Genomic DNA, 16,074 nt, shown 5'->3' on the forward strand with positions numbered 1-16,074 from the left:
GGCCCCAGCGGCGGCTGCGGGGGGCTGTCAGCCGGGGGCTGGGAGGGCAGTCTCGTGGCGGGGGACCGGGACCGGTGCCCCCCACATCCTAGATGACTCGACAGCCGGGGCTGGGGGAGCGGGGGGCGGGCGCCCGGCTATTTGCTGGCTGCATACAATGGGCCACTCCCTAACGTGAGGGCTGGGGGAGGCAGGAGCTGGGAGGAGGAGGAGGAGGAGGAGGAGGAGAAGGAGGAAGGGAAGGCGCGGGGGGGTGGGGTGGGGGAGGAAGGGGCTCGGGCATCGGGCTGGTAAATAAACTCCGCGATGATTCCCCTCCCTCCCGCCGGCCCCAGGTGCGCGCCGCGCTCCCGCCTGCCCGCTGCCCGCCGGCAGGAATGACCTGACGGGGATGTGACCGGCTCCCCCAGCCCACCGCCGCTTACCCCCCCCTCCCTCCATATATATATATATATACATACATACATAGATGAATATATATATATAAATACATAGAGAAGTCGTTCTGGGGGGAGGGGCGGGGAGCTCGGATCATGGCCCTGGGGCTCCCGGGGCTGCCGCCGCCGCCGCCGCCGATCCGCAGCTCGCCTCCGGGGCCCGACCATGGGGCTGAAGGCTCGGCGGGGCGCCGCGGGCGGTAGCGCGGCCGGCGGGGAGGCGGCGGCGGCGGGGCGGCGAGCGGCGAGCGGCGGCGACCCCGAGCAGGGCTCGCTGGCCCTGGGAGCCGGCGGCGACCGCGACGGGACGCTGCTGCTGGAGGGCGGCGGGAAGGAGGAGGGCGGCAAACGGAGCCCGCCGGGGCTGGGGCTGCTGGCGAAGACCCCCCTGAGCCGCCCGGTGAAGCGGAACCACGCCAGGTACCGCCGCATCCAAACTTTGATCTACGACGCCCTGGAACGACCCCGCGGCTGGGCGCTGCTCTATCACGCCTTCGTGTGAGTACGCGGTGCTCCCCGGGGGGATGCCGGGGGCTGCCCTGGGGGGGATGCGCCCGGGGACACCGTTTTGCTTTATCATTCTCGGCGTAAGACGCTCCAGGGGCTCGCTCCGGTGCCGGGCGTGTGTGGAAGCAAGGGTCTGATACGGGGTGTGCTGCTGAGCGGCTCTATTTCTTTCTTTTCTGTAGTCGGGTTTCCCAAAAAAGAGAAGCTGTTTTAAGTCTGTGTCCCTTTCTTGTCCGTACCCCCACGTTGCCTTGGAGTGGCATTCCTGAGCCTCTGTGTCTGAGACGCTGGGAAAGGGATGCCAGAAAGACCAAGCTCTGAGCGGTTTTAAGGCTCGAAGTGCTTCAGGGGAACGCGGCCAGTTCAGCTCAGCCCAGAGCACCGCGTGCGGTTCAACTCGGTGTTACAAACCCCGAGCGAACCGGCTCCTTCAAGTAGTTGAAAGTGTCAAATGAAAACCGTCGGGTTTTGGTCCGATAAGCATCACCCCGCAGTGCATGAAACCTGTACGCTGCAGCGAAGTCAGGCAGAAAGTTACACTGACCACAAGTGAATTGAGAGGAAACAAAACTCGTTTTGCGGTCCGAAGGTGACAAGTCAAGTGAATGACGGCTGGTTTGCATTCCTAAAAAATTCTGTACCTTTAAGTTTTCATAATAAAAAATAATTCTGGGTACAGGATAGAATGGAGTTGGCAGAGTCCAATTAAAATAAATGTGAGGTTTAGTGTTGTGAATGTGTTTGGAAGCCCAAGGGATTATCAGTGATCACGGTGGTACTGTTTTTCTTTGATGCTATTAGGTGTGCACAGCTCTATGTGACAGAGGATTTAAGCAGTGATTTCTGAAACTGGTTTACTTGGCAAAGACAAACAAAGCTCTCCAAGCTGCATGGACTGTAGCCTGGAGCCGGATCGTGGGAAGTCCTAATCATTGGCATAGTCTTTGCACCTGCAAATAAACACCTTGAGTGTAGGGCTGTGATTTTACCTTCAGGCAAATTTTTCATGATGTTGGCAAGGATTTAGCCCTGGGCAAGAATTAAAATGAAACGTTCACTCCTGGTGTGCTGCTGTGTGCCACTCACTCATTGCTGCTGCCCCCTTTTCAGTGTTTATTTATAAAGTACATCTTGGGACACGGGTCCTGTTTTACAGATTGATTTCTATGAAAATGTGGATGATGGATGCTGTGACACTTTTTTAGTTCTTTCGCTCCTTTTTGCCTCAGGAAAACTCGTGCTGGCAGGCAGGGAGCAACAGCTCTTGGAATGTGTTACTCTGGGAAGGCTCTTTGGTCCAGATCTTGCTGTTCAGTCATGTTCAGTATTGCATAATCTGCTTCTTGCTGGGGAGAGCCATGTCTGGACAGAGGGGCACCCCTTTTATCCTGCCTTGGTCAACCCACCCACACACACACTGCACCAGTGAGGCTTTGGCACATGGCAGAGCATCGTGAGCAGTTGGCATTCCTCTGTGGCAACTGGGTCAAATCTGTGCCCAGGCTTGTGTCTGGATATAGGCAATAGGACAGTGGATGTGTCTGGAGAGGCTCAGGTGAGCTGAGAGGTTCACATTTATTTGCAGTGGTATAAGAATTTCCAAGTTACAATGTTTATTTTAGGTAGCTCTCTATATGTGTGGTTGACCTTAAGATCTTTATGCAATATGGCTCACAGAATGGGAAAAAATCAGGATGTTTGGAAGGTTCCATCCTTCTTAGGAGTGGACCTGACACTGCGTGGTCAACTTTGCTTTGGTGACTACTCAGTCCTGCAAAACTGAAATGTGAGTCTGACCTGCTCTCTCAGAAGTCAATAACAGTCTTGTTAAAACCATTGATGCCAAGTTCAATGTTAATGAAAATGAAACAAAACACTTTTAGAAGTCCTTATCCTTAAAGCAAATAAAACACTAAAGTCTGTCAGCTGAGCACAAACACCCTGTCTCTTCCCAGGACACCCCAGGGGGCTCAGCAGTCCAAGTTGGCCTCACTGGGTTTCTGTTCAGTCTCAGCTCCTTCTGAACTCAGTTGAAGCTGTGGGGTCTTACCTCAGTGTAGGATCAAACCCTACAAAAAGGAATCTGGTGAGAGTGACGGCAGAGTGTGCTGAGATCTTGCTGACAGGCTTCAGAGCTTGTTCCTGCCACTGGAGAATGAAGACCTGCTCGAGGGCAGGAGAAGTGCTGTGGGAAGCAGCATCTAAGTTGGTATCCGAAGTCTCTGTTCTTGCTTTCAAATGAATTGTCTTTTAACCTTTTTTCCTTCCCTAAAGGAGTCCCTCTGATGTTGGAGGTGTTGCTGTTACAATTTGTAGTGCTATCCCTGCAGTCCCCCAGTGATACTTTTCACACTAGAACAGTTTTCCTTGGGAAGGCAAGAGATTTCCAGTCTTTTCATAAAATTGACAGTTTTGATCCTGTGTTACTCTTCAGTAAAAGTCCCGTTTATCTTATCTTAGTGTCATGTTACACTTTGTCTCATCTTGTGAGTAACTTTGCAATAAATGCCGTGCACTTGAAACTACCAGTGACATGATTGTTCTTATATACAAATAACCAGACAATAAATAGCTGAGGGCCAAAAGGGATTGCAGCATGGATGGATGTGATTAATTCCTTATAGATCCAAGTATTCAGAGGTGTTTAATGAAGAAATGATACAAAGGATTCCATGCTGTGCATATCCCAGGGTTTTGGGAAGCAGTAAGCTGCTGATGGAAGAGAGTTGCAACTTTCAGGACATGCTGAGGATGCTGTGTGGGGCTCAGGAAGGGGCTTTGCCAAGGTCTTTGCAAAAGCTTTGGATGCCAGAACTTTTAAAAGGGTGGTACAGATGGGATCTCATTAAATCATACACCAATGCACATGTGGCTGCCAAGGGGTCATGGTCCCCTGTGTATCTCACTCCTATAATGTGCACAAAAATAAGGCTTGAGCAGTGCCTGTTGTAAACTCTTGCTTTAGTTTTAGGTGGCGTTAGATCTACTGAAATGATTCAGTCTATTGATATAATTCAAGGAGAATGCATGAATGTGATCAGGCCAAGCCCTAGGGGCAAAGATGCAGGGGAGAAAGGGAAAAGTTCCTGATGGCAACTTTAACATTCAGCTTTCACTGGCAGTGATTTACAGAAAGTGGCACGAGATACTTTCTTTGTGATTCTTCCTTCTTTATTATTCTGCAAAAGTGAGTTTGTCCAAGCCTATTCTTGGGGAGTTGTTCCCTAAAGAAGCTGACTCTGTTTCCTTTCTATCAGAAAATTTATTCTCTGCCAGCTCTACTGGACAGGAGATTTATATATCACCCAGGAAGTTCTGCTTTGCTAGGATACCAGGGTTGATGGACTTCTTGGCAATATGGCAATGTCCTTGTGGCATAGTTGGTAAGAGAAATTTGTTTTTCCTAAGAAGAGCTTCACCTCTGTAAGGCTAAACTCCTGCTGAACATTTTCAATAAAATAAAATGAAATAAAATAAAATAAAATAAAATAAATATCTTTTAACCTTTGAGGTATTTCATTTGGAAATATCTCTTGGGGGTTGCAGGTCAGGTTACAATCTATCCCTGCTCTTTCCTGAGCTCGTGTCGCTGTAGGAATAACTGATGTTCCCATGATGTACTGTATTTCCCTTTGTGTTAGGCAGCACAATATATTGTAGGAAACCCCTGTGGTTGTGCCTCGTGGGATGTGTACTTTGGCCAGGGAGACAGACTTGAGACCTGTCCGCCTCCACAAACCATCCAAATACTTTATTTATGCACTGAAGCATTAATGAATAGAACGAAGAATTGAAAACAAGTAAGATTTTGATTTTTCCAGTTTATTTTTAATGTAAGCCCAAACTATTTGGTGGATAATGAACAGAGTCCACAAAGATAACATAACACAGATCAAGTTTGGAATTGCAATTTGTGGAAAATTTTCAACCTGACTTAAAGAAAAGAGAGGCTGAAGGAGAGACATCTAGGATAAATTCTCATTTTCATACCATCTTCTGAGACAACTGCAACCTTTCACAGAAAAATAAGACCAGGGAAAGGTTTGGGATTAGATTTTTCTTTTTGGAAAAGTGTGAAATATCAGCTACACTCTGCTGGTGTAGATCACCATGGTGTACCTGCTGATGAGAAGGGGAAACCATGGGGAACATTAGAGAACCTTTCTCTATTTGCCATGTAATCTTCTTTCAGTACTGCTTAATACCTGGAATAAAAAGAGGAGGCAGAGTCATGTGTTCCATCAAATCATCAGCATTTCTGGGAAGCACCAGTGAGCATCTCCTGCATGACTGATCGTAGGTGTGTTGTTTGCAGAGAAGAGAGTCATGGGACTTAAGGAACAGGTTGAAGGTCTGGGGGCTTTCCATTATTTTCTTCCTCCCCTTTTGGGAGATTCTCTGTAAGAGGTGCTCACCCACCTCCAGCCTGTGTATAACATCTGGGGTGAAATGGGAACAGGTTTGGGGTAAAAAGAAGGACAAATATGAATCCTTCCTTGGCCTGTTTGGCAAGGACTTGTATCTAAGTGAGTCCCTGGAGCAGCAGAGCGAGCCTGGTCCATTAGCGAGTGCCCTTTGCTTATGTGTTTGCCAATCTGAGTTCTGTTTTTAATTATTTATGCTAATTCATCATAATGCACAGATAAATATTCTGCAGTATACTTTGTAAAAAATAATGAAGTCTTAGTCATTGGAGACCTTACCACACACCTCTGCTGTTGCAGCTCCAGGCTTGCAGAGCTGCCCCGGGTTTGTGTGTGGTTTAAGGAGATGAGACTGCGCCTCAGCCACTGGGATCAGCCCACATGACGGGCTGTGGTTGCTGGGAGGGGTTTGCTGGGAGGAATGAGAAGGGGCATCAGAGCCTGGGGAAGGCACGGTCTGGGTAACATGCGTGGCTTGTGATTCCCAGCCATGGCTTTGGAGTCACTTCAACAGCTCGCAGGTGCCCAGCGCTTGTTGAAGCATCCAAACTGCCTCTGACATTACAGACCTTTGGTGTGAATAGGTGTGTTTTCATCTACAGTTTCATATCTCTGTGCTTGGGCATTGGTGCTGACAGCAAGTCCCACTCCATAGCGGTACCCGCAGGTTAAGCTGGTTTGCCCACGTATTCCGTGTTGCCATGACTACGCTGGTAACTTGGGTTTTGGTGCTGCTCATGCCTGCTCGAGGGGCTCGTGGGAGCTGCAAGCACATGATTCTATGTTGGACAGGTGTGTGCCTCAGTGTCCCCTAAACCCCTGGGGATGCAGGTCCCTCAGCACTCTTTTGGCAAATCCAGTCCCCAGCTCAGACCATGCAATGCAGCCTCGTTTGGATGGACGTTGAGATCCGCCGTGGTCAGCGATGCACAAGGGAGGGCGTCACATCTGGGTGAACATCAGCACTGCCAGTGTCAGCAAACACGCAGCAGCTGGCCTTTCAGTGCTGTCAGCTAGGAGTAAGAGCCCCTCAAAAGAAGTCATGGTCCCTGGTGTAATGTCTGTAAAACTGAACAGTCCCAAATTTCATCAGTTTGTTGAGCTGTGATACAGCAAAGCCTCTCCAGCAGTCAGAAAATGAGATTTTTCTTCTCTTTTATGAACTTGGTGAGAGGAGCAGCACCATTTCAGTGCCACCCCAGCAGTTCTGGAGACACTGCCCAGCAGTTAAGCCCAGGACTAGACTTACCACAGTATCTCCAGCCTGGACTCTGGTTGGAAGCACCACTTTGTTCCTAGAAGCCATCTCAGTTTCTTCACATGCCTCTGTTTGCTCCTCGCAGCAAACATTAGATCATGACAGGACACAGCAGGTTCTGGGCTCCTTTGGAACAGCTGCTGGGTGGAGAGGGCACCTGGGTTTTACTTGTTGTTTTAACCTGAGAGGGAGATTAGGAAAATGATATGCAAAAAATGAAGAGAGGGAAACTTTCCATGCCCATTTTGCTCATTTTGCTGCAAAATGTAGAAACACTCAAAACAAATCTAATGGGAAAAAATAGTAACTAAAGACTATTAACAGCTGGATTAGAAAATTAATGCATATATATAACATCAGTCATACATCAAGGTGTGCTTGAATGTGTGCAAGTGAACATGAAGGTGCCCCAGCAATTCCTACTTCTCCCAAAGGTCACCTCAGAACCTTCTCACCCTGCACATTTCTGTTCTTTTTTGGGGACTCCCTGTCTTCAAATATCACTTGAATAAATCCTCTTTAATTAAAGGTTACCCAACATACAAACCTGTGCATGTATTTTGAACACAATTCTGTGTCTCTTGGTCATCAGAAAGTCCTTTGTAGCATTGAGATGCATGTTCAGTATTCAAGGATGAGGTCTGAACTGGAATAACTTGAATCTAATTTAACAGCTGTAATAAACTTCCTAATCAAAATCAGTCAAATGAGTGTTAAGATCACTTATATCTGTTTAAAAAAATAATAGATTGTTCACCTTAGACACAGCCAGGTAGCTGAGTGGCTGGGTGCTACCATGATCAGCCTTGCATGGTATAAATAAATTATAATGTTTATTCTTGTATTTAATAATGCTATATTCCCTTCTTGTGTTTAATAATGCCACACTCTCTTCTTGTGCGTGGAACTTTACAGAAGGAATGGAGCCATGGAGACATTGTATCTGCTATTGCTTCTGGCAGATACTGTATTAAATAGGATAACTAAAATATTAATAGCTTTGAAGGGAATGTGGTCTGCAAGAGCTGTTAAGTGTATGCTGACTTCTGTCTCGGGATGGTAGCTGGGAAACAGTGTTTTCTGTGGAGAGAGGGACATGCCTTGGGATATTTAGGTTCATGGTAACCTACTTTGGTAAAAGCCACTTTGGGAGAATTTCCAGGCTGGAAATCAGTAAATTGTCTTCCCCAGCCTTAAGTGAGCAAACTACTTAAAAGTCTGTTTAACTTGGAGCAAGTGATGTCAGGAGGAACCTCTCCAAGGCAGCACTGGGGTGATCTGAAGCAGAAGAGTAGTCACCAGGATAACACCTTGGTGCAAACCATGCTGATGTGGAGGTTCAATGTCTCTAACACTGCTACATTTCAGTTTGGAGAGATGCTGAGACCCTGGCATGAGAAGTGTCTCTTGAGGTACCATGTGCTCTCACTCCCTTCTCCTATGTGCATCAATCTTGCCAAGGCCTTTCCCACTTTACTTTTTCTTGAGTGCTGGTCCATGGTGGTGGGGCAGTACAGATCCACTGTATGGCAGCAGCAGTGGAGGAGTCCTCATCCTCTCTGGGTTGGCTCTTGTCTTTTACTTACTTTGAGTTCACACACTTTATTTTATGGATTCTTACATCTCGCTTTTCCCCTCTGTTTTCAGAGCTGTGGCTGGGAGTTGTATGAATGTGTTTTGCATTACTTTGCCAACCTATGTTAATTTGTGATTGTCATGTTGACTCTCCAGCACTTTTTTTTTTAATCTCAGGTGGTTTTTATATTTTCTTTATTCTGTCCTTACTAGTGTCTTGATCACCTTCTAGATTAGTACCTTTTTGCTAACATTCAATATAATTCTTTTTCTAGATCATTAAGGAAGCATTTAATAAGGAAGCATTTAAGGCCAGAACTAAGAAACTTCATTCAGCATTTCACTAAATAAAGACTTCCCCCCTTCCTCTTTAATCTGATATCATTTTTAGGGCTTTATTTATATCTCTGAACCCCGTTTTTAATGACATCTGAATTTTAATGGTCATCTGAATTCATACTAAAACAAAGATTTTATGAGATACTGCACCTGTTTCAAAATTGCAAATAGTTCCTCATTTCTTTTTATTCAAACCTGAGTTTTGTTTATCTATTTAGTTCTGTGATGTTCATTTCATTGTTATCTTCCTATCTCAGATATTTCATGCTTTTGACATGGTGTGTATCTCATACAACAATATAATTCATTGTTCCTAGTACCATCCACTTCTAAAGTAAAGCTAAAGCAATGCTGAAAGCTTAAATGTCCTAATCCATCCAGGTCCTCGTTCTTCTATATTTTGTAGGAGCCATTAGATTTGGGTTATATCTAACTTTAGGTGAACGACAGCAGTGCTAATACTAAACCAGAAGACTCTTTACAGGGAATTCCCCACTGACTGTAAATTCAGAGTCTAAAATTTTCTGCTTTCAATGGGGATGGAGGAGAAGCAAGTACAGCTGTTGAGGGACTGATAGTGAAATCCCCAAAGCGCCCCGTGGGGAGCTGCCCACCAGCTCTCAGCAGTGCAGCATCAGCTCTGCTTATCTTTGCTCCCCTCATGCCTCCCCGTGCAGGGCTCAGAGCGTTTATGAGGAGGGATTACACCCTGAGGAGGGAATGTCAAGAGCAGCTGATTGAAATTGCAGGGGAATTAATTTAGGAAGGTAATTACACGAGCTGGAATTTGCTCTTCTACCTTTGCTAACAGTGCTGCTCTTGTGAGACGTGCTGGAGGAATTTCAATGCACGCAGCTGGCTGAGGCTCCCTGATCACCCCTCAGACACCGTCTGTGCTGTGGCACCAGATGCACAGGGCCACACTGAGGACCAGCCTTGCTCTGCAGCTATGACAGCAGCTTTCCTCATGCCATTAACCATGTCTAGACCATTTGGCAGAGCCATACCAGCAGTGTTCCCAAGCAGTGACACACACTGACTGATAGCACAGCACTGCTGGATGACCTGTGCCATGGGTTTGTTCTGAGTGACTGAGCACAGATCAAGTCCCAGCAGATCTGGGACCACTCTCAGCAGGAATCTGAGTGGGGCTTTGGAGGCAAGCGAGGTCAGTGATATGGACATTGGTCATGCCAGCTGGACAGAGGGCAGGGCTGAGCTTCTCTGGGTTACTAGAAAAGACATAATTCTTATATGTGAGATCTTAAAATTAGGATATCCTCCTGGTCTATGCAGAAAACCACTTTTTTGGGATAGAATCTTAGAATAATTTGGGTTGGAAGGGACCTTTAAAGGCCATTTAGTCCAACCCTCCTGCCATGGGCAAAGACACCTTCAACTCGAGCAGGTTGCTCAGAGCCTCATCCAACCCGACCTTGAATGTTTCCAGGGATGAGGGAACCAACACCTCTCTGGACAACCTTTGCTGGTGTTTTGTCACTCTCATTGTAAAAAAATTCTTCCTTATACCCAACATAAATGGACAGTCTTTTAGTTTAAAACCATGACCCATGGAATAAGACCCTTCACTTAGATAAAGACCCAAGAAATCCTAACCCACTGAAATAAGGAAGGTTTCACTCTGCGTGTGTGTCCAGTAGCACATTTTATATTCTATATCTTTTCTTCTTCCTGTCCATGGGACTTTGCCATGGCTTCTGCGTTTTCTGTTTCAGCATTCCTTGTGCTGATCAAACTCCCGTGGAGGTTCAAACACTTCACCCCCACATTTTGGCACATTAACAAAAGAATACATTTTTGTGTTACGGATTCAGGAGTAAGAGCCCACTGATCATTCATTATGAAACCTCTTACTTGTGTAAAACATAGAAAAAGATATTATTAGTTGCTTTACTGCTGATATTTGGGTATTTCTCCTGATTTTGTCTCACTCATTATTGTAGATATTGCTCCATTACCTTGTCGGGTCCTGGGTGCAGAGGTGGGATCTGACAGAGGCAGTTCCTGCTCTCAGAGTATGGTGCTATCACATAGTGCATTGTCAAATACTCTGCTTTTTTCAGTGTTAAATTACTTAAACAAACTGCATTTCCCTGCTTTTCCTTAGGGCTTGAGCGTCAGTCTCTCCACAGTCACAATGGGATCCATCCATCTATCACATTATCTGAGGAAGCTGTCTGGAGTCCTTTCATAGATGCTGAGGAAAAACAGGAAATGGAACTTTCTGGAGTGCAATTAATCTCATTCTAAAGACAGTTCTAAAATAGGTGAGATTAATCACCTCTTGCAGTGCCTGAAACTTTCTGCTGACTACAAAGGAAATCTCATGTGACTAACTTAAATTTGGGTATTTGCACCAAAAACACCTGGGAAAACTTTTTGCCTGATCTGAAAGGCAAGGATCAAAGCCACACTGAGACAGCTGAATTTAGACATGTTCATGTATGGAATTTAGACATATTCCGTACATATTTAACTTCTCTTTATAGTCAGTGGAGATCTAGTCAATACAGTCAATGAATTTTTTGGTGCAATTCATCCAACCAGACGTGGGGATCTGCTTTACATGGAGATAAATTACACCTTCAGCTCTGCTGAGCAACTCTCTGTTGTCTATAGCAGGAGCTGAGGTGACCTGATCTCTGGTAATTGTCCTCAGTAAAAGCCACAATCAAACAGAAAAGTCACACCTCTAAATGCGAGAGGAACATGACTCTTATTATTACACGGGCTTTTATTAAAATTAGGCTCAACTCTAATTCCCTTTCCTCAAGAGTTTTACAGATGTGGCTACCTATTATCACAGGCCATGACAAGCCTATGGTCATCCCTGACATGATGCCAAAGAACATATGATTTCAGTAGCTTTTAGATCTTTCTCTAGCTGGGAGTCTTGGGCTTGCCTTTCCACTTTCCCTTTGTTCTCTGTTTTGCCATGGGCTTTATCTCCCCTGAGCCCTCCCATGTATTTGCTCTTGGTTTATGATCACAGTTGCAGCTGATCTTGAGGTCACACTCAAATCCAGACATAGCTACGTTTTGTAATGGGCTTCAGATCCTAGCCTGGGATTGACTCTGTTTTCTCTCCATCTTCTTGAGGCCATTCAGGATTTACCTGGGCACAGGTGTTACTGTGGTGGGAGTTTACCAGCAACAGGCCAGCTTCCTGCCATTCCTGAATTTCTGTCCATTTGCATTGCTTATCTTGACTCCATCACTCAAAATTGCCTCACCAAATCAAAGACAACTCTGCTTTCTAGCAGATGTCCTTAAGAGACCAAAAGATACTTTGTGAGTGGCTTGGACATTGCCCTTTTGAAGCCTGTAACAAGAGTAAAAGGTCAATTTGAATGGCTTGGTGTGAATGAGGGTGATTGTGAGGGTTATTCATAAGCTCAGAGTGTTTTTTTAAGTGCTACAGTTTTCTCTGTAAAGTTGGAGACTTTGCAGATATGTAGGCACCACTCAGTATTTTCAAGGGCATGCTCACTTTCATACACCAGCTGAATCAGAAAACCAGCATAATTGAACCTAATAATGAAATAATCAGAGAATTGTACAAAATCTGGATGCATGCAAATGCCCTGACATGAAGAAGTGTTTTTGGGTGGTGGTGTGTTCCTTTTACAGCTGCTAGTTTGTGTTTTGCTTGGTTTTGCAGAAATAGTGAGCCAGCAACCTCTTTTAGTCATGTCAGTGCAAATGTAGAGTAAATCTATTACAGTCAGAAGAACAATTGGATTTGGCTGCTGCACCACAAGCTTGTTTTGGACCTGATACAAAATCTTTTCATTTTTTACTGATACTCTCTGCTAGTACCAGAGGCCAAGAAGGTCCTGCACCTCTGGCAAGGTACTTCCCTTCTACAACAGACTCGTCCTCTCAGTAAGGTAAAACAGCTTAAGGAATGGGATAAATAGGAGAGACGGAGATCTCCTGGCAAGATCAAGTGAGCACTACCCTGTCCCAGAGCCACCTGTATTCACACCATGGTGTTCACAGCTTGTTTCCCTCATGCTGGGAGCTGGTTTATGTAAACATGGAAGTTTTCCTTCCCTCTCTGCTCCTCAACATAGAAAGAGGATTTTTCCTCTCTCATAAATCCAGTTACTTGGTTAACAAATCTAGTGCAGATAAGCTGGGGAAGTTAAGCAAGTGAAGCACTTTCTGCCCGTTTCTTGGTGAAGGTTGTGTCTGATTGTGGGGCTGTAGGAGGGATTGACAACTGCAATCATAAAACCATTTAGTTTGTAAGGTTTTAGAGGCCTTCAGTCCAGTCCCCAGAGCAGGGTTAACTTCACAGTCAGATCAGGTTGCTTGGGGCTGTATCAGCTGAGTTTTGTGCATCTCCAAGAGTTGAACTATTTTATATTGTGAGGAGTGATAAATTTGGTTACTCTTCACAGATATGTTGTTTAATACATTTCTTATAACAAGCAGACTTCTAAGCCAGACAGGAGTCATGGAGAGTCTTCTTCCCTCCCCACTCCATTCAATCCTGAGTATGCATGGACAGAAGTGAGATGTAACACCTGGACAGAGATGCTGGGCAGGTCAGCCCGCTGTGGAGGAAACAAGGCTCCAAATTTTTAGCTACAAAGAGAGTTGTGTGCTGCTAGGCTAACTAGCACCAACACTGCCTGTGTTTGCAGTACTGACACTGGAGAATGCTAGGAATAACCTTCGGTGTAATCAGTAGAGGTAATTGAATGGAGGAAACCTTTCCCAATGACTTCTCACTTTACTGTGACTTGACATTTCCACTGAATTTTCATTATTCAGAAGAATAATTCAGTCTCAACTCTACAACTCCTTCATACTTTCCCAACTCTTTCTCCTTGTTCCTCGCTCCCATATTCTCTCCTTCCCTTGGTGGCATTCATTGCCTCATTACTGACGAACAGCACCAATCCCTGGACCATCCAGCTCTTCTTTGTGCCTTTCCTCAGCCTTTCCTACTTTGACTATGACAGTAGAGCTCCATCTGACTTAAAATCTGTGGACCCAAGTGCTGATAGCAGGTTGACAGAGCTGACATGACAAACTGTCTCCTACCCAGACGTAGCTGTATTTACCTTTTGGTCTTTTTTACACTTTTTTTTTTTTAACTTACTGGATTTTAACATGGAGCTCACCCATGTCAGGATTCAAACTGTGCCTCAAATTCCCTCAGAGTAGGGACTTAACAAGAATTACTTTGTCCATGTGGTGCAAGGTAGTTTAGGTGCAGGAATTATCTCTGAATCATCTTGTGTTTCATTAGTGTTTCTCTCTTGCTTGCGCAGCTCCCTGATGTCAAATATGGCATTTGGTGCTAAGGGACTTCCACTGGACCAGCTCGTGACTTTGAGCACAGCCCAAAGTTGGAGTCCTTACACAAACAGCATCCTTAGAGGAGAAGAGCTGTTTTGATTCAAACCCACACACTTCTGAGTCAGGGCTCCTGATCACTCTTTGCTCCAGGGGTGATGGTGGTGTTAGGGAAGGACTGATTTATTCATGACCTGTGTAGGTAACACCTTTCTTGTGGTGACTCAACTGTTCCCTCAAGAAAGAGGGAACATGAAGTGGAGGTGGACACCCATATCTCTTCCCCGAAAGGGTACAAACTGAATTAATATCTGTCCCTGGTCTCAGTGGTAGAAAGAAGTGGTTTAGGAGCACAACATGCAGGCTAATCCGTGATCTGCATGTTACTGCATACATAGCCTGAGCTGTTGCTCCCAGAGTCAAGATGATAACACAGTGTCCTAGTTTGCAGCTCCATTTGCTGTCAGTGTTGATAACCAAGAAATTAAAGATGGGAGCTCTTAGAGTGACAATAAATGGACAGCAACTTTCCCTGGCAATTGAATGTATAGGCAGGGCTGAATTCCTCAATCACCACATTCCCCAGCAAGTGGGATGAGAAGGAACGTTGCTCCCAGAGACCAAAGCAGGACATAATCACCTCCGGGACAACATTTTGTTGGACACCATAGGGAAGCTGTTCTGTTACAGAGTAATATCTTACAGTTTTCTGGAAACTGTAACTCTTAAGAAAACATCATTAGGATAAGTGAAGAAAAAAGATTTTGAGCAGATGGAAATCTGTCTTCATTGGCAATGCATGTTTTCACTTATTCTACCATGAGTTAATTTCCCAGCAACTTGAAGTAGATAATGTGTTTATAAGCCTTAATCTGAGTTCTCCATCAATGTTTGTTCCAGGCTATGAAGACTTGGAGTTTCTGTTATACTAGAGGGCCTTTTAATTGCATAAATGATGATATAACATGGTTGGAAGATGATGCAAGATAAATTCAGGCTATATATAAGGTCTAATAGGGGAACAGATATCTGCTGGAAGAATTTGCACAAGAAATTATCAATTTTCCACTTTTCATTTTTAAACCAAACTTGGAGAATTTTCTAGAAGACAGCTGTAGGCTATAGCTATGCTGCAAAATATGGGCTAAATCAATAATTCTGCATATTCTTGGCTAGTGATTGAGACAAAGTTATAACTCGGAATATTTTTTTTTTGTTTTTTTTTTTTTTCTAATTTAGCAACAATAAGAGAAGCAGATGAGAAATGAAGTAACTCAGCAAAAAGATATTTAGTTGTATCATAACTGTATTGTTAACATCATGATATAATATAACAGAAGCAGTAGCAGTTATAGTAATTGGGCTGGGATTCTTGAGACTAAATGTAGTTATGTCTTCCCTGTAAATATCTAAATGTGTCATTTCAGTCTCCTCAGATGCTGGTATAAGCCACTGCTGCAGGAGCATTGCTGATGTTCAACTCATCCCAAGGTAAATGACGACAGGGATATATCATGTCCTGATTACCAGCGATGATGCCAAATAAATTGATATCCCTTGACTGTAATGGGAGCTTCAATACATGGCTTAGATGTAGACACCTACATTACAAACAGTAACTTTTTGAGGTGAATCTTATCCTAATCACATTGTTGAAGGCCTTGTGGGGATAGTAACTTCACTAAGTACTCTGGACAGGAGAGTAGAACAGAGCCATCCTTTTTGGCCTAAAGATGACTGCCTCAAATATGAAAATCTCATCCAGTCTAAAGTCTGGAACACCTTCCTCAAAGCATGTAAATACATGAACCGAGACCACAAAATTTCTGCAGTGCTGAATTGTGATTCAGTCTTGTCCCTAAATCTTGTTATTGTGCATTTAAGTCTTACCCTGTGGTGACCTCTGCTGATGTCCCTCAGGCTCCATGTGCATACAGAAGGTGAAGCTCATATAGCATAGCTTTGCAGAACTGGAGTCAGAAATCATTGTTGGTTTCTCTGGTCAGTGTATCCCTACACTGACAGTGACATATTAATTGCCATAATGTGGTATTTTGTTTTTGTTGTTTTGTTTTGTTTTGTTTTTTTTCCTGGAAAGGGCCCCAAGTCAATGTTATCCTACTCAGAACATAAATACCTAGCTCTATCTCTTGAGTTATTTAAAAAAGCATTTGCAATATGGTCATTCCTTCAGCTGTCAGCT

The 16,074-nt window shown here is 44.6% G+C and overlaps 1 protein-coding gene across 2 annotated transcripts in view; it reads left to right on the forward strand.

Annotated features, from left to right (window-relative positions):
- The first annotated feature begins 282 nt into the window (after window positions 1–282).
- KCNQ3 (potassium voltage-gated channel subfamily Q member 3) overlaps window positions 283–16,074 on the forward strand; it is a 191,801-nt gene continuing 176,009 nt past the window's right edge. For both annotated transcript variants that reach the window (XM_027898463.1, XM_027898464.1), the window contains exon 1: window positions 283–935. In XM_027898463.1, coding sequence (XP_027754264.1) covers window positions 604–935 — 332 coding nt within the window. In that variant the 5' untranslated portion in view covers window positions 283–603. The remainder of the gene's footprint in view (window positions 936–16,074) is intronic.

Source organism: Empidonax traillii, unplaced genomic scaffold, assembly GCF_003031625.1.
Source record: "Empidonax traillii isolate 1590-97213 ecotype Southwest subspecies unplaced genomic scaffold, ASM303162v1 scaffold598:size422692, whole genome shotgun sequence".
Classification (NCBI taxonomy): domain Eukaryota; kingdom Metazoa; phylum Chordata; class Aves; order Passeriformes; family Tyrannidae; genus Empidonax; species Empidonax traillii.